Source organism: Rutilus rutilus (assembly GCF_951802725.1).
Source record: "Rutilus rutilus genome assembly, chromosome: 6".
Lineage (NCBI taxonomy): Eukaryota > Metazoa > Chordata > Actinopteri > Cypriniformes > Leuciscidae > Rutilus > Rutilus rutilus.
This window is the reverse complement of record NC_140214.1, coordinates 10,769,505-10,795,667: the sequence shown is the minus strand read 5'-3', so window position 1 is coordinate 10,795,667 and position 26,163 is coordinate 10,769,505. Positions and strand designations below refer to the sequence as shown.

Genomic DNA, 26,163 nt, shown 5'->3' with positions numbered 1-26,163 from the left:
ATAACCTGCTAACACAAACTATGTTGTATTTAAAGTATTATTTAATACCGAAACCTTGTCATAAATGATCTGAAGACAATGGAAGGGGTTAAGTGTATTTTTGCAGTAATTAGTTATGCCACAGCATCTCTTCATGTTGCCACTTAGATCATATGCCTGAAGCTTCCCACAGGTGATTGGTGCCACTCACTGACCAATCAGGAGGCGTCTCGCTGCCATTGCAAAGTTATTAACCCTGTGGCAGTCTCGGACTCTCCCCGGGGTCTGCTTACAGCCTTAATCTGACGCAAATAACTCCTTCATTTCCCTGCCGGATCGCTTAACGGGGTTGCGTTGTCTTCGTTTAACCGAGGAGATTGTCTAATCGCCGTGTCGAGCGGAAGGCAAAGGCGAGAGAGAGAGAGGGAGAGAGAAAGAGAGAGAGACAGTATGTCTGACGACTGTGCCGTTTGTTTGCCAAACACCACCTTGATGCGTTACACAGTTATGCCGTCTGAAACATTGAAATGTGGCAAATTCAGGACAGACCCATTGATATCTCTCGATCTAGAGCTGGTAAGTCTTGACTTTATGCCTGCCTCCCGTTTAAAGTGGATTGATCGATTAATGTATTTTTAATAACATAAAGGGTTATTGAATGAGCGAGTCAAACTGTGAACTTGGCAGGCGAGCGTCAGCATATTCCTAACATCATTGTGTCAAATCAGCCTGGAAAATAAACTCAAAATATCTTCCTAAAATAGGTCTGCCTTTATAACTGCACACTTTGATAAAATGTCGGATTTTTATGATCGCTCGCGAGGTATTTGTGGGTTGAAACAAAGACGGAGCACTTTTCGCGCAGGTTAAATATCTGCAGAAGGTTTGACTGCGGATGGCCGCATCGTCTCCGCACTTTAACCGCGAGTCTACGTGTCATCCTCTTTAAAAGCTCGCCATGGTTCGTTTTTTTTTTGTCCTGTCAGATGTTTTTTCCCTCTCGGTTAGCCGAGCAGCTTTTACATTCTCTTCCGCTCCGCGAGCTTCGTTGCACGAGCGAGCGCCCGTTGTTCATTTACGTAAAATCCGGATTTGAAGTGACATAATTGTGAACGGTCATATGGATTTGCGCGAAGCGACCTAAAATGCGTTATAGTTCAGGCTTTTAGCATGGTGGCGCTATTGCAGATGTCTTATTTAATGTGGAAAAACAACACACAGCACTGCCCCTTTGTTGGTACAAGAACGCTGTGTGCATTTGCACTTATGTCATAATTTGGCTGCTGTCCCAGAGATGGCAACACCTTCACCCTTGAGGTCAAGAGTGTGGTCTTGGTCATGGTCATGGTCAGTGCTCATTATGTCAATGTGTGTGACAGGGATGTACGGTGCCGGATGGATTGTTTCCCCTCTGGAGGGTCAGACGGGTCCCCTGTGGGCGATGACAGTCTTCTGGGAGTGCAGGTAAAACTACACTTGCGATTGATCATATCTTCTTAGGTGCTTTATCTTTGACATTTCAATCAGATAATACCTAAACACATGTGGTTACATCATATGTTCTTAATGCATGGATTTTTATAATTCCATGCTGATAAATATGGATATTTTTCTTGTTACTTGATGTCTTGTGGTCTTATTATAGTGTAAGTGCATGGATGTATGAAGGAGAGAGTATAGGACTGCATTAGCAGACAGAAGGGGAATGGTGCATGTTTTTGCAGTGAAACATGATCTTCTCATTACCGTCATGAGGCACTTGTCTTCGTCGTTTCCAGTGAGAATAGTATTTTAGATTGTGCTGTAACATCACTAAGATAACACTGGGGATAAATCTCCTTTTCAAGTCAAATTTAGGCTTTGTCATCTTCTTTGACCAGCATTTACACAAGATTCACATATCTTTGATTCAAGCTACATTGCTTCCCTGATGTCCCTGTGAAAATCAAGTGATTTAGTGGAACACAAACAAAACCTTTTATGCAGCTGTCAAATCATTTTAAAAGTAGTACTTTAATAAAATAATGTTTGTAGTCAAATACAAATTGAGCTCCGCATCCACAGTATAAACCACAGAATATGATTTCTCAGTTTGTAAAAACCAAAGGAAAGCACATTTCAAATATGTAGGCTAAGTGTTACTGTTTAACTTTTGGTTTAACTATAGATCTCATGAATTAGGTCAGTAACACAAACCAGATGTTCAACCGCCTAGAAAAGTAATATCACTTCAGAAGTATGAATGAATAACTTCTATATCAGACTTGTGTATAAAAACAAATTTACTAGCAATTCATTATTTGAAATATTCACATTTTTGCTTTTTCATCTTTTTTTATTTGGTCAAAAATATATGGCTTTACACACGCACATGTATGCTTATCTTTGTGAGCCGACACCGGCTGTGTCTCGACCAAAAAGCTGCGCTTGAACACACCAAAAGGACTACAGGCGACTTTCAACTTGCATGTGCGTTCTGTGTCAGCGTGTAAGTAAATGTCTGTCTATATCAGCAGTATCAATAGTCGATATTCGTCATTTCAAAAAGGGAAACTGAAATTAGGACTGCAGGCATACAAACCGTAAACAAAGCAGCGCTTGCTTACCATTTCGAATCAATCAAACTGATCACTTTCTTCAATCCAGTCAGCTTATGTTATTATGAAAATATTTGTGCATTCGAATGCTCCGGTAAGATGATGTAAAATTATAACAGCCTTCTGTCTGTACCGTCTTTACTTCTTTGCTTGCTTTCTTCACTTTTGCTTTTATTCTCACTATGCTGAACAGCCAATCAGAGTTCTCTCTCTCACCAACGGTTCGACACCGGCCCAAAAAACCTAGACGGCGTCCAACTAGAGCCAGCGGTGCAGAACACAAAGAAAAAACTAAGCCAACCGATGCTCAAAAATGGCCTGAGATTGCCAGACTGTCGGCTTGGTGTGTCTCTGCCATAAACTGTATAAAACAATGGACGTAGTGTCCGTGACGTCATCTGTAGGTTTCTGAAGAGCATTTTTGAAGCCCAACGTGGACGGAGCCGTACGTCGCCATCTTGGCAGTGCGTCACTGCACGTCACCACCGGATAACCAAAAATGGGCAAATAGGCGGGATTAGCTGTGGTGACGTGACGGCTAACAGACAGCAGACAAACGGCTAGTAGTGACAGCAGCGGCAATCCACCTGTCACTCAAGTGGCCACGCCCTTAATTATGCAGAACTTTAACTAATTTAAACGGATGAGTTATAAAAAAATTCACCCCCCTCACAGTTGTCATGAAGGGCAAAATTAGCTATATAGACTAAAACCACTTTTCGTACCAGGCTGTAAAAGTAAGTTCTGCTGTAAAGTTGGAAATTTTAACATGGGGGGTCTATGGGATTGACTCTTTTGGAGCCTGTCTCTAGCGTGTTTGATTCAAAAGAGAGACCTGAAGGTTGCTGCTTGGTCTTAACCAAGTCTTAACCCTCAAACAGCCCTTTAAAGGGGTGTCAGAAAGTGAGGACCAGCCAAAAAATCTCCACTATACTCTGTCCACACTCTGATGGTCTAAAACTCAAACTAGTCCTCACATAGATAAATATACAAGTATATGCACACATTAGCATTCTAAAGATTGAGGTCAGTATTGATTTATTTATTTTTTAAAGAAATTAATACTTTTATTCAGCAAACTGATCAAAAGGGACAGTAAAGATATTTATAATGTTACATTATGTTATATAAATATACATAGTTATATAGCCTATATATAGTGTGTATATATATATGTGTGTGTGTGTGTGTGTGTGTGTGTATGTATGTGTATGTATGTATGTATATATATATATATATATATATATGTATATATGTATATGTGTGTGTATATGTATGTATGTGTATATTTATATAACATTTTTAATATTAATATATTATTTATTATATAAAAATGTAATAAAAAAAGTACAGCAGAAAAACTTTGTAGCTGGGTAACTTAAGTTGGGGAAATTGCCTTGTCTTGTCAAGACAAAGATTATTTTTCAAATACACAATACAGCATGCAATACTTGAAGGTAACTAAATGCTCTAAAATATAGCTAGTGTATACATGTGAAAATATGTATTTACTGTCATAGCTCAAGCTCAACTGTTTTACCATGTGTAGTCGCTGACTCCAAGATGGATTGAGTAGAACCAGCAGCCAAGAATTATTAATATTAATACTAATATTAATTAAAATTATATATCATGCTAATGCACACTGGGCAAAAAATAAATGTTTTTGAAGAGGCGCGCTTTGCAAAAGGTATGGGAGTGGTTTTCACTCCCTCCCCCCTTTGCTCCACGCGCCACAGGCGCATGCGTTGTAAACCCATGTGGGAATGGCTGATCTGGGAACGGGGGGTTGGGCCGCCCAACACGAGCAAACCGTTAAAGAGTGTTTTTAATGTCCGCCATGTTGGCCATGGCGCACTGAGCCTGGAATCAGGGACCGGAGCGCGTTGGAAACACACACCGAGAGAGTGCGACCGACACCCGGCCTCGCGCCTCTGCTCGCCCCGCCACCTCCACCGAGTGACCCGTGCACTGCTGGACACCGAACCGGCATCATCCATGAGAACTTTAATCGGACTAGTAGGGAACATTAGGGGATCGGATAGATTTATGCTGCATCTCGAAATATAAAGAAAAATGAGTAAACTGTCGTTTCGGGCGCGGGCGCTGGACGCTTCCAAGCCTCTACCCGTCTTCCGCTGCGAGGACCTGCCCGATCTGCACGAATATGCGTCTATTAACCGGGCAGTACCACAGATGCCCACGGGGATGGAGAAAGAGGAGGAATCGGTACGTTTTATTGCTTCGAATCATGTATTTTGGAAATAATTTCATTTTTCTTGTCAGAGGCGCGTCCCTTGCTTCTCTGCGCCAGTGTACACAAAATGGCCGCCATTTCTCCTGCAGAAACGCGTCAAATCTGTATTTACGGTACGATACGGTCGAGGTTTAGTATATTGGACCCAAATATTAAACGTTTTTCTCTGCAAATATAACCTCGGAGGTGATTACTACGCAGTATTTTTGCCGATAGAGGGGTTACGGAGTACAAAGGAGTCACGTGACCACGGGGAAAGCCGCCATTTTGTTGATTTATATTAGGGCTCCATGGAGGTGCAGTAACGCGCACTGAACCAAAGGGGGCGCCAATCTCCGCGCCCTTAAACAGAAATCACCAATTAAGACCAGCAAAACAATCAGTGAAGTAATGTTTCATATTTGAACAGTTCAAAGTGTCCATGCAAAGATGTTTTTTTTTTTTTTTTTAATGAGCCACACGCTTTGGTCAGAAAACCTGTCATATCAAAGAAAGCATATATTTCTCTTTAATTGCATGTGTTCTTAAAGAAGGTATGCTTAGAAGCAATTACATTTATGTGCAATGTGAATGCATCTGTGAATGCATCTCTGAATTGACAGAGGAAGCATATCTGGCCCTACCGGTCTGTTTAGGTGTATGCAGTGATCCATTTGACCGGGGGGCAGGGGCGCACATGAGGCCTTGTTTTCTTTTCTCAAGCTCTTGACATCTCTATTTCATCTGTTCTGTAGATCAAGTAAACGTTTTACACATTAAATGAAACAGTCTTCTCTTTCAGCAATTATTAATATGGAAATATTTAGGTCGGATCCATTAAACTTAAATTATTTCCCCCATGACATTTGTCTGTGTATTTCTGTTTCTCAGTTGTGATTTATTTTTTATTTTTTTAAATGCATAAAATCAAAGAAATAAATCAACATGTTTTAAACTACGTTGTTCTTGTTCCACATATATTTGATTTACAAATCTTGAATGAGAATGATTCACATGTTACACACTGATCTATTAATGCGTGCAAATGTGCTGGGGGAAATAATATGCATGTAGTAAACATGTCTGTCTAAAAGTGAATGTGTTAAAATGCTAGACGTTGGTGTTAACCTCAGCACTCTGGGACAGGTGTCAAGACTGTTCATGTTAGGGTGTTTGGTGTGAGATGACAGACAAGTGTATGTGCTGCTGTCCCACTGACTGTTTTATATTTTAGAAGTCTCTTATGCTCCTCAAGGCTGCAGTTATTTGATGAAATATTATTATTATTTATTATTATTTTTTTGCTGTAAAAATGGCAATACTGTGAAATATTTCAATTTAAAAACCTTTCAATTTGAATAGTTTCATTTGTTAACATTAGTTAACTACATTAGTTAACATGATCTAATAATGAACTGCACTTCTACAGCATTATTAATCTTTGTTATTGTTAATTTCAACATTTACTAATACATTATTAAAATCAAAAGTTGTATTTGCTAACATTAGTTTGCACTGCAAACTAACGTGAACAAACGAGAACAGCTGTGTTTTTAGTAACGTGAACAAAGACTAACAAATACAGTAGAAAATGTGTTTTTCATGTTAGTTAATATGTTAATTAATGTTAGCAAATGAAACCTTATTGTGTTACTGTATAATATATTTCTGTGATGGCAAAGCTGAATTTTCAGCATCATTACTCCAGACTTCAGTGTGTCACAATCCTTCAGAAATTATTCTAATCTTCTGATTTGTTGCTCAAGAAATATTTCTTATTCTCAATGTTAAGAACTGTTGTGATGCTTTTTGTGGAAACCCTTGATACTGTGGCAGAGCTAGAGGGATGTCCGGGGGTCCACTGGCACTTTCAGCGTGAGACTATGTTATTGACAATGTTCTCACGCTGTGAAAAACACAATGTGCTGACAGACAAGAGAGTGCAGATTAATTTTGATATGAAACAAAGTCTTAGCTTTCAAATTATGTTCATATTATTTACGAAATTTAAATGATAAAACTGTTTCGTGACAGATTGTTGTAGCCGCCTGAGTTCAAGTGAAGCAGGAGCGCATGTGAACTAATCTCATCTCAGTGTCCATAAACTCTATAATTAGCAAGAAAAATGTGCTCTAGAGAGGAGCGTTTTGCAGAAATTATGCACTAAAATGACGTATTCATTATATTTGTATTAAAAACAGTCTCATATGCAATTGTATACAAATCAGTTGTTCATTTAACGTCTAATAATTCCCTGTAAAGTTTGTTAGTTGAGAGATTTTCAATTTAATTAAGTGTAGCCTACTACATATCCGTGCATGTGTCCAAATTAATCGATATTGAATCGCAGGCTTATGAATAATTATTTTCCCACAGGAATAATTCTCACTCAAAGCTGAACTCAGAAGTTGGCATCCCTGTTTGAAGTTTAAGTGTCAGGCTTTCCTCAACAACTTTTATGAAAGTCACTGTAAGGTACCGTTAGATATTTCACTAATCAGATCAGAGAAATAAGAGTTCCAGTAGCCTAACGTTCATTATGTTTACATCTGTGCTAGTAATACACGCAGTGCAGTCACAGTATCTTAAAATGACATTATAGGTATGTATAGGTAATGGAATGTAATCAGACATCCGAGGTTTCATTCATGCCTTTTTTATGCCAGGTTATGGTTATACATTAAATTTGTTTTACGGAATTAGCCTTGGCCACCCTATATATACAACTCTAGTGTCGCTGTGTGGACACATTACCATTTAAAACTTTGGGGTAAGATCTTTAAAAAAAAAATTTAATAATATAAATTACCTTATTCAACAAATATGCATTAAATTGATTAAAGTTACACTAAAGACATTTATAATGTTACAAAATAATTATATTTCAAATAAATGCTGTTCTTTAGAGAGAGTTTCCACAAAAATGTTTCAACCAAACAACCAATCAGCGTATTAGAATGATTTCATATGTGCAAAAAAAAAAGTTGACCAGTTTAGTTTGTTAGAGGTCAGTGTTCGCTATCTTGTAAGTGAATGTATATTTGAGAAAAAAAAACAATGTTTAGTGAGGTCGGTGTCTTGCCGTCTGCTGAGATTGGAGCATGTGCAGTATTTTGTACTGGCATGCCAATGTTTTGGTTCGGTTTGCATCTGGCAGATCCAGCTCTGCGGTGTCAATGGTTTCCTTGCGTTGGTGGGAACTAAGGATAGGCCACAGCAGTCGATTAGTTCAGTTGATGTTTTTAGTAGGGATGCATCAAAATTCAGGAAAATCAGTGACCGAAAGAGATGCTGAGCAGTCAAAATGTGCCGTCGGAGGAGCACTAATTAAACGTCTGTTTTGTGCACACAAAGTGGACAAGCTACAACAGTTAAACATGTCAGCTGTGTTGATGCTAGCTTTGGATTGGCGATATTAATTTCTCAGTTTTAATCGGTAATGATATGGTTTCTATCTAAAATCTGATGTTCTGTGCTGTTTTCTGTTGATGAACTTCACTAAACATTTGTAGCGCACCTGCCATCCACCAACCACAAAAAGCTTTGTTACTTTTAGTATGAAGCAGAGCTTCCACTTTTAAATTCAAACAATAAATGGCATTTTAGCGCTTTTTAATAGTGTTTTATATAATAAATAATTTTATGGATTGTGATATTGACCTTGTATTTGCCATTTTAAATAGCTGTGATGCTACCATGGTGTTAAAAACTTAAAACAATCAGACAGCACAAAATAAACATAGATGAACACCAGAAGGTATGTTGAAAGATATATCAGAACAAAGTGAATCCTGTTTCATGTAAATGCTCAATCAGTGTTTCCTCTTGGAAAGACATCAATAAAACTGTTTAAAATATAAACTGCCTAATGTGCAATAGCTATTTGAGTGTTGATAATTGAGTTTTAATTTAATTAATTTATTATTTAGTGTAGGTTTTCGGCTAAATGCATTCAGAATTTTCGCTGTCTGCCCAGAATTTACATTTCTGTGCATCCCTCATTTTTACTGTGCTGATAGTGTGCTGTGCTGTTTGACTGTTGAAGACTTCTACTTCTCATCTGGCCACTGTGTTTCTGTTGCATTCCACTTTTGAGGTTGCAAAGCTTTGAGATTAGGGATGGGCATTAAGGCCTAAAGGCTCATTAAAAAAAAAAAAGATAATCTTTTATTTAAATGAAGTTGAATGAGAACGGTGTTATTTTTCAATCATTACATTTGTCACCATTTCTGAACATGCTTATTAGCAAATATACACAACAAGCTTACATTTTATATCTTGATATTTTCTTTTAGTTGGAAATATCTTGGGCACTAAACATGCTGATTGGTTGAGTTCACGCAGCATTTTATTTCAAACCACCATTTTTAAATGTTTGTTGCGGTGTGTGCAAGTGTGTTGTTTGCTATTCGAATCAACAATGAGTGTCAGGCTTTATTATTAAATGTGGAGGACGAAATCCAGTGAGAATTGGAAAGTCGTGCGCAGTCCTACGTTATCGGACTAATTTGCCTAATCTTCACAATACTTTAGACTGTGATGGAAACTGGTCTGGAGGAAAAAAGTTCCTGAGACAAGTTGTTCTAGGTAATTTCGGTGGGAACGTGGCTTCTGATAACAATGAGGCCAAACGCGTTCCACCGACAGACGTTGCAGGGACACAAAGATGAAGGATTGCTTAGCGAAGTTACTTACAGCGCTTTTTGTTTTCTGTTCTTAAACCTGTCTCTCTGAATGAAACTTAAAGGAAGCATATGTGTGTTGATCAGAATACCATTTTTGTGTTTAATTAACAAGGGGCAATGCAATAATATTTTTTTTTTGGTGCAAAAAAAATAATTTATTGGATATGCTGGTGTGGTTTAAGTCCGTTCCTATATGCTGCTTATACGTTGAGTGTGAAACTCCAAACAATATCTTAAAGTGGAGTCTGTTTATGATCGATAATCTTAGCATTTAGTCACATGACTTGTCAATCAGCCAAACCCCACATTAAATTGCACTTGCAACTTAATTAAATCTTGTCTTATGTGTCTGTGTGTGTTTATGTAGGAACACCATCTCCAGCGGGCGATCTCTGCTCAGCAGGTGTACGGGGAGAAGAGAGACAACATGGTGATTCCCGTCCCAGAGGCTGAGAGCAACATCGCCTACTATGAGTCCCTCTATCCGGGGGACTTCAGGATGCCTAAACAGCTCATTCACATACAGCGTGAGTCATTCAGCCTTTACCCAGAACAAATATCTCACATTCAGATTGAGGGCTTGAGGTTTACGTGTCCTTCACGCCTTTTACTGCTGACTTTACTCAGCTGTGACATGAAAGGCAGCAAAGAGGAAATAAAATAAATCCATTTTGCAAGAGCCTTATAAAACAGACTTGCGCAATGGTGAAACACTGATTATGATATAATCAAATATTGTGTCTAAATGCTACTTTTGAATGGCCGTCAATGGAGAAAGATGCTGTACGGAGTGTGTAGTTTGTTTTCTACCTGGAGTTTCCAAGCCTAACCAGCCAAACCTTGATCATTTGGTTCAGACAAACAAATTGCCCCAAACTCATGGTAGTTGGAGTCAGTAGCTATGTTACCATCCACCTATTTCAATGCACATTTTGGAATATCGCATTTAAAAAAAACACTTGATGGAAATGCCAAGATATGCTTAAAATATGCATAAAAACGTGTATAAATCTTGTGTGCTCAATTGAGATGGACAAAGTCATTTATGATGTAGGAAGTAAGAGCCACAGTGGCTTCCCTGATTGTAGCAACTTGCATTTTTACTATAGATATTTTACACCAATTTCCCAGGAAGTGATGATTTTGTTCTCTTGAACACATGGGATGGAAACGCTGCTTTATTTGCTGTTTTATGCGAAAATCATATTTTGCGCACAAGTTAAAGTCACAATTTTAAATGTAAACACAGCCATGCTGGTCCTCTCAAACAGATTGCATTCCATTTAATGCCACTAAAGGCTCAGAAATTACACATTGCACCTTTAATGACTACACGGTTGGTTTGTTTACCTGCAGTCAAACTTGGATTATTGTGGTTTTGATTCACAGTAAAACTGTTTTGACTCTTGTTGTTCTTTCCCACTTTCTCCAATCTACTCTTGCTACATAAAGCGTTCAGTCTGGACACAGAACAGCCAGATTATGACCTGGACTCCGAGGATGAGGCATTTGTAAATAAGCTGAAGAAGAAGATGGACGTAGGGGCCCTGCAGTTTGAAGAGATGATCGACCGGCTGGAGAAAGGCAGCGGACAGCAGGTACCAGTGACGGGCAGAACTGGGACTGTAGATATCTGTAGAACTGTCAGAACTGTAGATATCTTTTTTATTTTTTATTTTTGAAGGATTTCAATTGTGGTTTTGATTTTGAGCCCATTTAGGTGTTGTGATCTTTGCTCAAGAGTTTAATTTCAGAGACCCTTCAGATGGATTTTATTTGATTACTGGTCATGACAAAGTTTTTATGGATTCTGAAATATCACAATAATACAATAAAATTAGCGAATAGGATTTCATATAATCAAAACATTTTTACATTTGCATGTTTATTCATTTGACAGATGCTTTTATCCAAAGTGACTTGCATTGCAGTGAAGGTATACGTTTTATCAGATTATGCATTGCCTTGGAATTAAACCCATGACCTTGGCGTTGCTAGTGATTTGCTTTGACCACAAGACTGCTTTGAATCGATAACATTTTCCGATAAGAGTGTAGCTGTAACATGTTTTGCTTGTTTGAGGAAAATAAAGTGTGTGTTTGTTTCTTGTTAATAAGCATATTAAATTTATGTTTGAATGCACGAACTGTTCCCTAGACTGCACTAGTGTTTCTGTAAGGGCATGCTTGTTCTGCAGCTGATTTATGGGTAAAACTGTAAGCCCAGTAGAGCTAATGATTATTCATAAGTAGGGCTGCAACAAACGATTATTTTGATAATCGATTAATCTAACGATTATTAGAACGATTAATCGACTAATCGTCGATTATTTCGCCGACTAATCAGTAAGTTTGGAACGATTATTCAGCCTTTTCAATTAGTTAAAACACTGAGTTATACATATTCTAACTATAATATAAAAAAAGAAAATCACTTCAGCTTTTGAAATGGTTGGTTTAATGAACTTTGAGCCAACTAAACAGGTCATTCTCTTTAAGTTTTCAGATTTCTGTCTAACTCAAATCACACACAAATGCAAAAAGCATTGGTTAAATATTCGGTTCTCTTTCAATAGAAATTAAAAAAAAAAAAAAAAATTATCAGCTGCATTACAGACAAACTTAAACTGCAAACAATTATTATAAGAACACAATTTAAAAAAAAATTGACAGCTGAGCTGACAGAGACATTCTCATTCACCTTTTAATTTACAGTATAAAAAAATAACTGACATGATATTCTTCATAACATCTCTTTTTGTAAGTCTTCATGAATATGGAACAAAATACAGGCAAGTGATAAGACTGTAATAACTAATAGTTACAATAATAAAAACAGCCCTGACTCCTAAGCTCGATCAAGCTTTATTCTATGCAAGAATAATCATCACATTACTGTAATTATATTATTATTGTTAATATTATTGCTATTATTAGTAGTATTGCATTCTCTAAAAAGAGATTTACTGCTAGTTATTTACGTTAGCTCCAGCTGGAGAACATTCACCTCTCACCGGCTCGTCTCGTGCCGGGTTTTTCCTCTTTAAGTGCTTTAACATGCATGTTGTGCTCCTGTGAAAAGCAAGTTACGCCTTGCATGTATTGCACACGACAGCATTCTTGGTTTGAAGTTTTGTGAAACTTTACACACCTTACTAGTTCGGATTCGTTTGCACTCCGTCATAATTCGCGCTGTGTTTTCTTCTACCGCAATAGCATTTGTAACGGCTGCATTACACTCTAGCGCTACAGCGCCGTAGCGGTCAAATCGCGATATTGCAGGCCGTTACATTAGGTCACGTGGGATCAAACGACTACTCGACAACAAAGATATTTGTCGACAATTTTTTATTGTCGACGTTGTCGACAATGTCGACTAATCGTTTCAGCCCTATTCATAAGCTGATGTATGAGCCAGGCCAGTTGATCAGAAGTATTAGTTCATTCTGATTGTCAGCCTTGTGAATGGACAACACACCACCTGTTTAATTGTATAGAGAATGAATTTTGACCTATTATTGTTTGAACCGAGTCATGGCTCATCAATAAGGGTATCAGCCCACTGTACTTGTCACCGCATCTTACCGTAGCTGATCATGCGAATGTTTTCTGAGAATCAAGTCTTACTGCCGTTCAAAGATTTTGGGGTTGGTCAGATTTTTGTTTTTGAAAGTCTCTTATGTTCACCATCATTTATTTGATAAAAAAAATACAGCAATAAAAGTAATATTGTGAAATTTTACAATTAAAAATAACTTATTTTAATATTTATTTATTATACATATGATGGCAAAGCTGAATTGTCAGCACCAGTCTTACTCCAGTCTTCAGTGTCACATGATCCTTCAGAAATCATTCCTATATGCTGATTTACTGTTGTGCTGCTTAACATTTGTGGAAACCATATAAAAAAAATCAGGTTTCTTTTAATAAAAAGTAAAAAAGAGATTTTTTTTATATATATATATATATATATATATATATATATAGTAAAGACATTTATAATGCAATAAAACATTTGTCACTTTTGATCAATTTAATGCATCCTTGCTGAATAAAAGTATTAATTTCTCTCAAAAATCTTACTGATCCCAAATATTTTGATTTATTGCTTTGAATTCTGCTGATTTAATTGACTAACATTGAATGAATTGAACTTGACATGCATTGGAATTGTTTGTTAAGGTCAGTTTAAGGCAAGAACAATGATACCTATATTAGCTTCTACACCAACAGCCAAGAATATAATTTTCATTGTATGAAGCACACATTTTAAGTTAATTGATTGTAATTGGCTGTCAATTGTTTTATCGTCTGCCTCTATGAGAGTTGACCCCACTTATTGTTCTTGGTGTGAACGGGGTTGAAAAAGGCCCAACTAGGCCTGAAGAAAAAAATCCCATGTTGTTCAGCCTTGACAGTCTTTTGACCACTACTAATGGTATTAATGTTCATTAGCCTGTTATCTTGATAAGAAGCTTAATTAGAAACATTCTTTCTCTCAGCCGGTGTCTCTGCAGGAGGCCAAACTCTTGTTGAAGGAGGATGATGAGCTGATAAAGGAGGTGTATGAGTACTGGAGCAGGAAGAGGAAAGCGTGTCAGAGCGGCTCTTTCATCCCTGTTGTCAAACAGGAGAAGCGTGACGGCTCCAGCACCAGTGACCCCTACGTGGCCTTTAGGCGCAGAACGGAGAAGATGCAGACCCGAAAGGTAAGAGGAAAAACACACAAGGAAGTGACTCTGCTTATGGAATAACAAGAGAAAAGATTTACAAGTTTTCTTCCTCTACAGAATCGTAAGAACGACGAAGCTTCTTACGAGAAAATGCTGAAGCTGCGTAGGGACCTGAGCCGGGCCGTCACCATCCTGGAGATGATCAAGAGACGAGAGAAGAGCAAAAGAGAGCTGCTGCACCTCACGCTGGAGATCGTAGAGAAGAGGTACACACCTTTTCATTTGTGGTCCCGGAGTCTTGTGATCATGTTCAACCTGGAAATATCAAGAACAGGAAGTCTGAGTGCTGTACAGACCTAGAAAAACCAATTAAACTTCTATAGTAAATATATTTTGTTATCATGTTTTGTAATATATGTTTCTTATATTTAGCTCTAAAATATTTTGATTGGACACTTGGGAAAATTCACAGAAATTCCTTGTTTTGAAAACCGTGGTATTATAGATTGGTTATCCCTGGAGTGTGTATTGTTTGAGCTCATGATGTGTGTGTGTGTGTGTGTGTAGGAACAACATGGCTGATTTTGGAGGGGAGGTGATGGCAGAGGTTTTGGCTCAGAGAGCTTTGGAGAAACCAGTCATCCCTCTGATCCCAATCACAAACAGCAACCAGTACAGACACACAGAACATGACCGGGACTACAAAATCAAGGTACACACACACTCAGAGCTATGTTTATATGGGCAAGCTGGCTTCCCCTTATGGTAAAAACACATTCTGTGCAACTGTTGCATTTTGCTACTGCTACATTATCTCTATTTCTGTGTATTCCCATTTTTGTCCAGTACAACAGAATTATTTAGTGATAGTTATTGAATAAACGTTGTGTGTATTTGTTTCTAATGTTCGGCTATAGATGGATAAGCCAGAGGTTGTACGGCAGAAACGAAAGTATGAGAAGAAGGCTAAGCCTCTGCCGTTTGCAGGCTCTGTTCACTCAGGCCCGGCAGTCTTTAACACTAAAGACCTCAATCAGTATGACTTTCCCAGCTCAGACGATGAACCCTTCTCACAGGTACACGTGTTAAATCACAGAGGTTCATGGGAATCCTTTTCTGCTTTCTCTTGGTTTAACATTCTCCTTTTCATTTCCTCAGATGCTCTCTGGTTCTTCAGAAGTCGAGGAGGAGAACGATCCAGATGGTGTGTTTGGGTTCAGGAGGAGAACAGGCTGTCACTATCAAGCTGTACGTTGTGATGCATCTTAATATGCATGAATTGGAGTAAAAAAAGTATACTCTCATCCAGTGTGAGGCTGTGGTCTAGGCCATGTAGTTGTAGTAAATTATTCTTTTTTTTTTTTTTTTGTCAAAGGTACGTCCGGGACTCGTGTCCGGTTGGCCCTGGTCAGACCCTGCCGAGGGCGGGGTAGCAGATGTGCGGTATCGCTATTCTCTCACCATGCTCACGGTCCCGCGGAGATGCCTGGGGTTGGCACGGCGACGAGTGGGCAGAGGGGGCAGGTGAGTTGAGACCCTTATCTTACAGAACTGCAGTTAATGTATTATATCAGCAAATATTTTTGTTATGAGTAATTGCAGTTCAGTTCATTTGTATTCTCATCATTTGAGAACTTTTATATGATGTATGTTTCAGTTCATTTGAACGGGTCCTCGAAGATAATACAAATTAAATTACAATTAAGCACATATGAAGATAATATAATTTCAGTTAATTGTGTGTTTTAAATTTGCTGGGAAAGTACAGTTTAATTCAAATATGTATTATCATTATTTATAATTTGCAATTGAATTAGTATGACAGATAATTTGTATTATCTTCATTGGATCTAACCAATTAATATTTGTGATTTTAATTCTGTAAATTTGCTCTTAATCACGTTAACATTTACTGAGAATTTGAATTTAACACTTAATCAAATGTGAACATTGTCATATTACTGCAGTTAACTGCATATATATATGTGCAAATTAATATAAATGAAGGTAGTACAAATGAATTGTGTATATATAAATATAACATGAAATATTTAAACCACATTCACTCTGCAAGCTAAATTTCTTTCTCCCATCTGTTTGTAGGGTTTTATTAGACCGAGCTCATTCCGAATTGGATACTGTGTATCATGGGCTGGACCCGGATTCCCCCGCATTCCCATCGTTGTCTCCCACCCAGCAGCCCAGCATGGATACCTCACACACCAGCACAGATACCTCTGCCCCCTCCTCCACTTCACCTGACCTCACACAAGTCCTGCTCAATATCAAAGCCTGTCGCTGGAGGCATTTCAAGCCTCGGACGGCACCGCCTGACGATCCCGACAATCCCGAGCACTGGTCCGCACGCAGACCTCGCCGTGGCTTCCTCATCCGCCCAATTAGCACGCTTCAGACGCAGAGAGGCCCCGCCTCCTACACCAGACCACCTGCCCCTCCACCCACACCGGGTGAGTCCACTGTTGCCAGACCGTTTGTGTGTAGCTACTAATCTCAGATTTGCTTTATCAAGGCAGAAAAAGTTTTGTAACAAGTTATAAAGTTGCTTTTAAAAGGTGTGTTGTAAACCACTTCTGAGAGCGCCCTCTGGTGTTCAGATGGAGCAGCATTTACTACCGATCAGCCGCACTGCACAGACAAGCCGTGCATAAAATAACCACAGCCTTTGCTGAATCACGTGCGGTTTCATTGCGATTAATATGTCAATATTCTCACTTAACTATTTTTGCATTTCTTGTGCTGTCTTGGATGTGACGTCACTGATCGGTTCTCTGTGTGCTCCTGCAGCTTTCACCCCTGAGCAGTACCAGCAGCACCAGGAGCATCTCGCACTGATGCAGAAACAGCAGATTGAACAGGTCCAACTACAGCAGCGGGCCGGCAGCACAGCCGTCACCAACAACCCCCAGGTCAGCCTTCTGTGACAGCGTCTCTAGTGCCTCATGTCATGTCACTGCATGTTGATATGAACAAGAATTTGTTGATGTGCTTACTGATTTCGATTGAATGGTTGTCCTCTTTACATGGGACAATGTTTTAAGTCTTGTGTTTTGGCTAAATAGTCATGAGAATACATTCTTCTGTTGTTGTCATTAGTTTGCACTAGAAATGCAATGCTGTTTGAAGACCCTTTATTCCTTTTCCCAAAATGGACATGTTTCCGCAGTTAACAGTAAATCTAGTTATAAATCATAAGGTTTTTTTTCATTTGTAAAACAAAAAATGAATGTACATTCATAACACTTTACACGTATTACCTTGGCCTTAAATAACAGGAAATGGGTTAATGCTGCTGCTTCTTGTAATTGAAAATCATAATTTGTTGATCACATAAAAACATGGAAAATATCTTTAATGGATACACCAGAGCTGCTGTTTTATCATTGTCAAATGTATATATTTTTTTTCCTATCTCAGAGTTTGGTGTCAAAGACGATAGACGCCGCCAGTGCTCAGTTTGCTGCCTCTGCATTGGTGACTTCTGACCAGCTGATGGCGCTGAAGAGTAAAGAAGAGGGAGTTGGTGTCAATGGAGTCGTCTCAGCCTCAGGTTGGTCTTTTAAACTGTACACTTTCACTTAATATATAATATAATGGTTTATTTTTGACTCGGGAACTTTAACTTTGACTCTGCAGGCGTCTATAAGGGCTTACATCACACAAGCTCTGCAGTGTCGTCCATCCTTCCATCTGCCAGCCCTACCTTCACCTCATCCCCCTCTCCCGCTGCTGCCACCACCACCACTAACAACGGAACCTCCTCGGCCAATCATCACGTCAGCACAGCTGGCCCCGCCCCTGGCCAAGCGCTGGTGGGCGGGGCCGTGAGAGTGAGCGTGCCGTCACCAGCAGGAACCTTGAGTGTGCGCCAGCTCCAGCTCCAGCGTCAGCTCACCGTTCCCGCCTCTGCCCTAAAACTCGCTGTCAACGCCAACAGACCCATCCCAAAGGTCACCGCAGGGTCAACTACACTCGACATGGGGCCCAGGTGAGAATCTGTGGCATCAAAGGAATATTCCTGATGAAATGGAAATTAAAAGTAGGCCTACGCAATTAGGCTAATTGAAATAAAACTCAAATAGTGATATGGTAAGTTGCTTGGAAAATTAGAAATAAAAAATAGATTAGGGTTTTAGAGTGCTATAGGTATGACATCAGAACCCGGAAGTCTAATTTATAAACATAAGTTGACAATACTTAAATGTTTTGTTCTACAAAGTAAATTACACACTCACACCCCAAGCTGTCTTTTCTACAGTAGTCAACAATTGCAGTGGATCAAAACCTTTCATCAAAGTTATACATGAATTTTGAACAATACCCGTTCTTGTCTTTGGACAACTTTGAACTTTTTTTTGATCCACTTCAAATGTTGACTACTGTAGTTACTTATGGTTTAAAAAGTGAACATAAGTGCTTCAAAAATGGCTGTGTAATTTACGTTGTAGAGAAATTTTTTTTAGTAACTGTTTGTCAGGGTTCCCACGGGTCCTTGAAAGTTTGTGAAAATTGGATAGATACAGGTCCTTGAAAGTGCTTGAATTTATTTTGTGCTAGGAAAAAAATTCCATATTCCCTCCGGTCCGCTAATGTGTTATTTCGCTTGTTTGATTTACGTCAGTTACGCGTTACGTTAAGTGTTTCTCGCGTGAGGTACTTTGTGTTGTACGTTGCCATGACGTTCACGCGCGCACGAAACTACTATGATGGAACCTCAATGTTTGTTGTTGAACACAATAAAAGTGTTCCCACATTAAGTCCTTGAACTTGAGGGTATTGGACCTGGAAAGTCTTTGAAAGGTCCTTGAATTTGAAGTTAACCAAGGTGTGGGAACCCTGCTGTTAGTGTTTCTTTTTATTTAGCAACTGTTTTTTGTGTGATTTACTAGACTAAAGTAATAGGTTTAATTTGAAGTCACATGATCAGTTGATTTAATCGAGTTTTGTCTTGCAGGGAAAATCACGATCAAGAGAAACCGCCGTTAAACAGTCTAACAGACAACACAGTTGCCATGGAGGTCACGTAGCCCCGCCCCCTCAGCCATTCACACACCACCTCTCAATCGAGGCGTCTCCTTTAGGTGCTATGCATCGTAGCGACGCTGTTTCCGTGGCAGCCGTTGGGACTTAATTGCAATGCTCATCTTTTTTTGTTTTTCCTCAATTTTGTTACTGTTAAAATATCAACATCTGTAAATTATGAAATATTGAAAATATTCTATGTACATACATATTTGTAATACACCCCCTTGTATATAACATTACTTGAATACAGAAATCGTTCATTTGTGATGTTTTGCACTTGGGAAAAAAATCTGAAAAAAACTGCGATTTTCGTAGCGTGTGTGCAGTTTGTGTGTGCGTGTCGGAGATTGTGAATGTTCAAGTGTTTGTGAGACTGTATCTGAATGTATGTGTCACATGCATGGTGCAAAACCTGCTGTTTTATCTATTTATTGTGAGGTGTTTACAGTTTTGTTTTGTTTATTTTTGTTTTTTCCCCCTTTAAATTCTTAATTTTTTTTACTACACTGTAACCTCCTGGGTTTCTGTGTGTGTGTAGGTAAAGCCATTGTATGTGAACATCTCTTGTTGGAAAAGCAGCAGGGGTTCATCTGTCTCTCTCTCTCTTTCTCATGTGGCTGCTCCCACTCCACTCAAGCACTATTTTTTTGTTAATTTTTTTTTTTTTAATCAATGCTGCTTTTGTATGTTTTCTGAGTCTTTTTTTTTTTTTTTTCTGGAATCTGAGAGACCCTTTTTCATTTGGGGTTTGTGAAACTTAAAAAATGGGTTTATTTTTATTACCTCTGTTTTTGATGACTGATTGTACGTCCCCTGTCTGTTATTCGTGTGTAACAGTAGTTCATAAGGGAGAGGACTACAGTGACATCTCAGTATGTTTCTTTATCATCATCATCATTCCACTTTATATGAAAATAAGGAAAACGAACAAAAAAGGGACGTTTTGTTTCCTGTAAGACTTCATGGTGGCACCCTTCCTGTGGGGCCAGCATGAGCTCTCTTCTGTGAAGAGGACGGTACCTCACAAGGCTACTCGTAGTTGTTGTTTGTATGTACCACAATCTGAATGCCCGTTCCAATGGCATCATCTATCTTTGAGGTGTTTTTTAGTCCCACCTGGAAGAATGAATTAAAAAAAAAAAACTTATATGACAAAAAATGTTTAATAAACCCAGGGCATTAAGTGTTTGACCAGCACAATTCTGTCTGTCATTTTTATTTATTTCAGATTTGCTATGAACAATTACAGCTCTTTCTCTTCATGACACATGCAGTTTTATGTAGAATTCAATACAGGGAAAATATGATTGTCAAGTCCCCTTTATTAATTACATTAGCCTTAATGAAAGGTGAGTCACACAGGTTTGGGAACAACATAAAGATGTGTAAAAGGACCATTTTAATTTTTGGTTGAATCCATTTTAAGCGATACCTGACGAACTTGTTAACGTCTTAGTTTAATTGACATCTAGAGACATTTTCATGTTTTATTAGGTTACAGGTTCTAAGACTCTTCAAATATATCGGTAATAAGAGTTACTAAAATTAAGTTTTAGTTTGGGAGTTGGGAGTTTGCCCAACCAGTCCACATGTGCTTTGTGGATTTGGAGAAGGCATTCGACTGTGTCCCTCGCGGCGGCCTGTGGAGGGTGCTCTGGGAGTATGGGGTCCGGGGTCCTTTACTAAGGGCTGTCCGGTCCCTGTACGACCGAAGCAGGAGCTTGGTTCGCATTGCCGGCAGTAAGTCAGACTTGTTCCCGGTGCATGTTGGACTCCGGCAGGGCTGCCCTTTGTTGCCGATTCTGTTCATAATTTTTATGGACAGAATTTCTAGGCGCAGCCAGGGGCCGGAGGGTGTCAGGGTTGGTGACAACACGATTTCGTCTCTGCTCTTTGCAGATGATGTTGTCGTGTTGGCCTCATCAAACCAGGACCTTCAGCATGCACTGGGACGGTTTGCAGCCGAGTGTGAAGCGGCTGGGATGAGAATCAGCACCTCCAAATCCAAGGCCATGGTCCTCAGTCGGAAAAGGGTGGCTTGCCCACTTCAGGTTGGTGGAGAGTTCCTGCCTCAAGTGGAGGAGTTTAAGTATCTTGGGGTTTTGTTCACGAGTGAGGAAAGGATGGAACGGGAGATTGACAGACGGATCGGTGCAGCTTCTGCAGTAATGCGGTCGATGTACCGGTCTGTCGTGGTGAAGAAGGAGCTGAGCCACAAGGCGAAGCTCTCGATTTACCGGTCAATCTACATTCCTACTCTCACCTATGGTCATGAGCTTTGGGTCATGACCGAAAGGACAAGATCCCGGATACAGGCGGCCGAAATGAGCTTTCTCCGCAGGGTGGATGGGCGATCCCTTAGAGATAGGGTGAGAAGCTCGGTCACTCGGGAGGAGCTCAGAGTAGAGCCGCTGCTCCTCCACATCGAGAGGGGTCAGCTGAGGTGGCTCGGGCATCTGTTCCGGATGCCTCCTGGACACCTTCCCGGGAAGGTGTTCCAGGCGCGTCCCACTGGGAGGAGACCCCGGGGAAGAACTAGGACACGCTGGAGAGACTATGTCTCTCGGCTAGCCTGGGAACACCTCGGTGTCCCCCCGGAAGAGCTGGAGGAAGTGTCTAGGGAGAGGGAACTCTGGGCATCTCTGCTTAGACTGCTGCCCCCGCGACCCGGCCCCGGAAGAAGATGGATGGATGGATGGTCTGTTGAATAGTCTGTGGAACTCCTTTCATGAAATATCTGAAAAAGTTTTATCCAGTCAATGTTAATTAGCTCTGAGTGTGGAAAGTTGAGGTCGAGTGATTTCAAAGGTGGCGGTGGGTCTTGACACTGATTTTATCCAGATACTACACACACAACAAACACACACACACAAACAGAATTGGTATCAAGTAAAGCGACAGCAAGACTATATCATAAAATCTAACTGGTTATTGTCAGTCTGTCAACCAGCATCTTGTTCTTGACATTCAACCTCTTTTTTTGACTATTTAAATGAAAATTCTGTTGTTCCAGACATGTATGAATTTCTTTCTTCTGCTGAACACAAAAGAAGATATTTTGAACAATGTCGGTAACCAAGCGTTGACCCCATTGACTTCCATAGTATTTTCTTTTTCATTATCATTGTATGTAAATCTATGGGGCCCAACAACTATTTGGTTACCCATATTCTTCTAAATATCTTCTTTTGTGTTCAGCAGAAGAAAGATTCATACAGGTTTGGAACAACTTGAGGGTGAGGAAATTATGATTTTTGGATGAACTATCCCTTTAAAGTAGTTGGTCTTTGGCAGAACAGATCTGCTACACTAAATAACCCCCCCATCAAAACAGGAGACAAGACATGAGAAAAGTGCAGAGCCCTCCTCCAAACAAACATCTTTTCCAGATAGTTTAGGCTGTACAGCAAATGCCACAGTTTTTCCCAGCGGCTCTAGATCTTGAGTTTGGAGCAGAGTTGTGCAACAGCTGAAAGAGACTATTGCTATACATACATACAGTATGTAAAGCAACTTTTCATTTGCAAAGTTTAAATAAACACTACAATCATATACACACATGCTGCTGACTGAGAAAACAATCTGCTGCAGAGATATGCATATATTTGTACATATGAACATAGACAGAACGAGATAAGACATTTTTGTGTGAATTGTTTCCGAGTGTGGTACCTCCTTCCTTTAATTCATGATCGATGTAAATTCAAATACAGAGACAGAGATTTTGTTTTCATGTTTTATTAGTTTGTTTTTAAGTCTCAGTAAAATCAAAACACATAACTTCCAGATTCTAATATGACTCTTCTAAAAGGCACCAACAGTGAAGTCCCTAAAATATGACCAAAATCTTAAAACCTGTCATTTATCTGTGGCAGTGATAAACATCATCAAATACTAGTAAATAGGCTTGTCAATACACCAAATTATTATAAATTGTACAAAACCTTACAGATTCATAATTCTCCATGTCTCTGTGTAAATTAAAACCCCATATACTATATACAATTTTTTCTGCTTGCATACATACTCTCACATGGTTACACGATATATACTATAAAGCAAATCTCAAATATTGTCTTCACGTATAAACTATACTATCATTCAGCTCTAAGCGGTTAATTAGACAATTAAGCATCAACATCGTAAAACTCTGTAAAGCTGCTTTGAAACAATATGTATTGTGAAACACAATATACCAATACTTTGACACATGACTATTATTATTACATGCACCTAAATGATTTTAGATATATTTGGTTGACGTCTTTATTCCCACTCACAGTTTAAGTAAAGTAAAACTGCTACTTTAGCAGTTTCCACCGAGTTATCAAGCTGTGCCTTTAACAGCAAAACCAGGGCCTTAATGGAGAGAGACAAGAGATAAAACACATGATAAATCAAGTAGAAATATGTCTATATACAAAGCTGACCAGTATGTAAAGATCCACACTGCACCCAATGATCATATGCTATTGCACTGAAAACGTGTACATTAAATATACAATATTCATATGGACTGATTGTATAAATCATAAAAAAATGCTCATATTATAGTTCTCATTACTGGTGAATTCTTAGTTTTTAATATTAGTCATAACTTACTTTGTAATAGTCTCTATAGAAAAAGTGGGAATTCAGATGAATCTTCATCATCCGGTTGCAGCTACATCTGTAGTCCTCATATTGTGTGCATTTTTTAGACCGTTTATTGCACATGAGCCTTCATCAGAAAGCACAAAGCACAGCATCACTACAGAGTCTTTAACAAACCTGACAAACTGCTGTAACAATTATTTGTTTGAGAAACAGACCAAAATTTACGTTATTGACTGCTAATGAACCAGGAGATAGGGATAATGTAAAGAAAAATAAATCTATGAATAGCAATTCTCAAACTTTTGGTTTGTTTCTCACAAAAAGGTATTATGTGGAAAACATGGAATATGCATAAGTAATACTTTTATGATGTTTATCCTTTTTAAAGGTTGAAAGCTCTAGTTTCCATGAAATTGCATGGAAAAGACATTTACTGATGCAAAATGTATGATGATAAACCAATACAAACCCCTGAACTGTCATAATATTGGCTGGTATTGTGCATGACCTCTGCAAGATCTTGATTCCTTCCTCCAGTAAAAAGTCAGCATTTACCCTAGATATGAAAACAGATTATACAGATAGAATGATTTAGATTTTAGGGACTGATAATTCCATACTTTATACTTTCTTTTTCACACATCAATTCCATAGAGATTTAAATGGATGAGGGCCGTGCCATTCCAAACCCTTTATGACTGACTTTCTTCTGCAGAACACAAAGATCATTTGAACAAGGTTGGTAGGAAAACGGTTTCATTCACACTGAATATTTTTTGTTCATAGAATGGAAGCCAATGGCATCCGAAACTGTTTGGGACACCAACATTCTTTAAAATTACTTTTTTTGTGTTCCTCAGAAGAAGAAAAAAATCCAGGTTTGGCACATGTGTAAAAGTATTCTTGTCGCTTTATAAACTTAAAATTGAGCCACTGTAGTCACTTGGACTATATTAACGATGTCTTTAATACATTTTCTGGGGCAGCAAGTTTCAGTCCCTTAGAAGCCTATGGAGGAGTGAGACAATTCTCAGATTTAATAAAAAATATCTTAATTTGTATTCCGAAGATGAACGAAGGTCTTACGGGGTTGGAACAACATGAGGGTGAGTAATTACTGACAGAATTTTCATTTTTGGGTGAACTATCCCTTTAATATCAAAACTGTTGTGTATTGCATTCTAAGAGTTGCATGTGTTGTCCAACACTCCGTACTGGTTCTCTGTTGTATTGTACATGCGCAGAACAACGGGGTGTGTGTGTCACCTGTATAGTGAACGAGTCAGTAAAAAGCTGCCATGTGAAAATGCTCGTGTCAATGTCATCACTCAAACCGTACGCTCATCGTTTAACGATGTAACAAAAACCTTAAATTTTCTCTGGACTCAATGATAAAAACATATCTGACCGTTGGAACGAACAAAAAAAACTAGAAAATCGCATTCATGACGATTTATGGTGATTTTATTTCCGTTAGACCTTTGCCTACATTGACGTTGATGCATTAAAGAGGAGGGGCTCCCCTGTTCCAAGATGGCGGCTCTATTGACGCATTCGTTCCAATGAACTACCGTATACAAGGCGACATCTAGTGTATATATCTATGAACTCTAGCGAATTCTAGGCAATTCTTAGCTGATTTTCCCTTTTGTTGTCGCATGTTTTCCCCACGAGCTCCCCCTACAGCTGTGGTGGGCGTATATTTCACAACACTGTCGTAAAATACTCACTTGCGGCGGCCTCCTCCCCCTCTCTACCGCTGCTCATGTCCGTTTGTTATGATCGGAGCAAGCCAACTGTATCGTGTGGAGCTATGTCTACCGAGGTGGGTAATACCATAGATATCATATAAAGGCTAGATGTCTTAAGGCGGAGTCACTTCCGGCATTACCGGCGGCCATCTTACCACAGGGCTCTGTGAATTAAGGTGAGTGATCAGCACGCACATAAATCCTCTTATCTTGCTGAAATCTTGACGGATTTACAAACGGTTTGGTTTCTTACAAACGTCACTAACGTGGCTATAATTCTTTCATATGGAAGTCCATTGTTATAATTATTCATATGTATGCAGTGTCATAGCTACATCTCTGACGTTTATAACAAACCCAAACCGTTTGAAAATCGGTAGAAAACTGAGCAAGTTATGGTTATTTAAAAGTACATGCACCATGTTACGAGTGAGCGAGCACTCTGTGGTACGATGGCCGCCTTGTGCGGACGTCGACCTCCAGTGGCCAGCAGCGCGCACGAGACATCTAGCCTTTATATGATATCTATGGGTAATACATCATACATGCGTGTGTGTTTATGTTGAATTGCCGTAAAGCAATTCGTATTTCGCGCTCGTTC

General features: G+C 39.1%; 2 protein-coding genes across 8 annotated transcripts in view; one reads left to right on the top strand and one right to left on the bottom strand.

Moving 5' to 3' along the window:
• The first annotated feature begins 219 nt into the window (after positions 1-219).
• On the top strand, positions 220-20,404 carry epc1b (enhancer of polycomb homolog 1 b). 2 transcript variants are annotated; one of them, XM_084410694.1, is made up of 15 exons: positions 220-555; positions 1,359-1,443; positions 9,865-10,024; positions 10,950-11,095; positions 14,002-14,208; positions 14,290-14,438; positions 14,740-14,884; positions 15,090-15,248; positions 15,331-15,420; positions 15,548-15,696; positions 16,276-16,640; positions 16,978-17,099; positions 17,608-17,740; positions 17,827-18,178; positions 19,145-20,404. In XM_084410694.1, exons 2-15 carry the CDS (start codon positions 1,375-1,377, stop codon positions 19,215-19,217), a joined length of 2,319 nt encoding a protein of 772 aa, XP_084266820.1. In that variant the 5' UTR covers positions 220-555; positions 1,359-1,374; the 3' UTR covers positions 19,218-20,404. The 2 variants fall into 2 exon arrangements, with proteins under 2 accessions (XP_084266820.1, XP_084266819.1); XM_084410693.1 differs by lacking the exons at positions 220-555; positions 1,359-1,443 and adding an exon at positions 4,324-4,805.
• Positions 20,399-26,163, bottom strand: part of LOC311291579 (NACHT, LRR and PYD domains-containing protein 1 homolog) — a 52,104-nt gene continuing 46,339 nt past the window's right edge. For 5 of the 6 annotated variants that reach the window (XR_014627582.1, XR_014627583.1, XM_084410664.1 and 2 more), the window contains 3 exons: positions 24,281-24,367; positions 23,818-23,935; positions 22,483-23,574 (listed from right to left, as the gene is read on the bottom strand). Coding sequence is in view for 4 of the 6 variants with exons in the window: in XM_084410664.1 (XP_084266790.1) it covers positions 23,482-23,574; positions 23,818-23,935; positions 24,281-24,367 (298 nt within the window). In the remaining 2 variants the exon portion in view is untranslated. Of the gene's footprint in view, positions 22,060-22,482; positions 23,575-23,817; positions 23,936-24,280; positions 24,368-26,163 lie in introns of those variants that run through there. The other variant, XM_084410665.1, reaches the window with a different exon arrangement.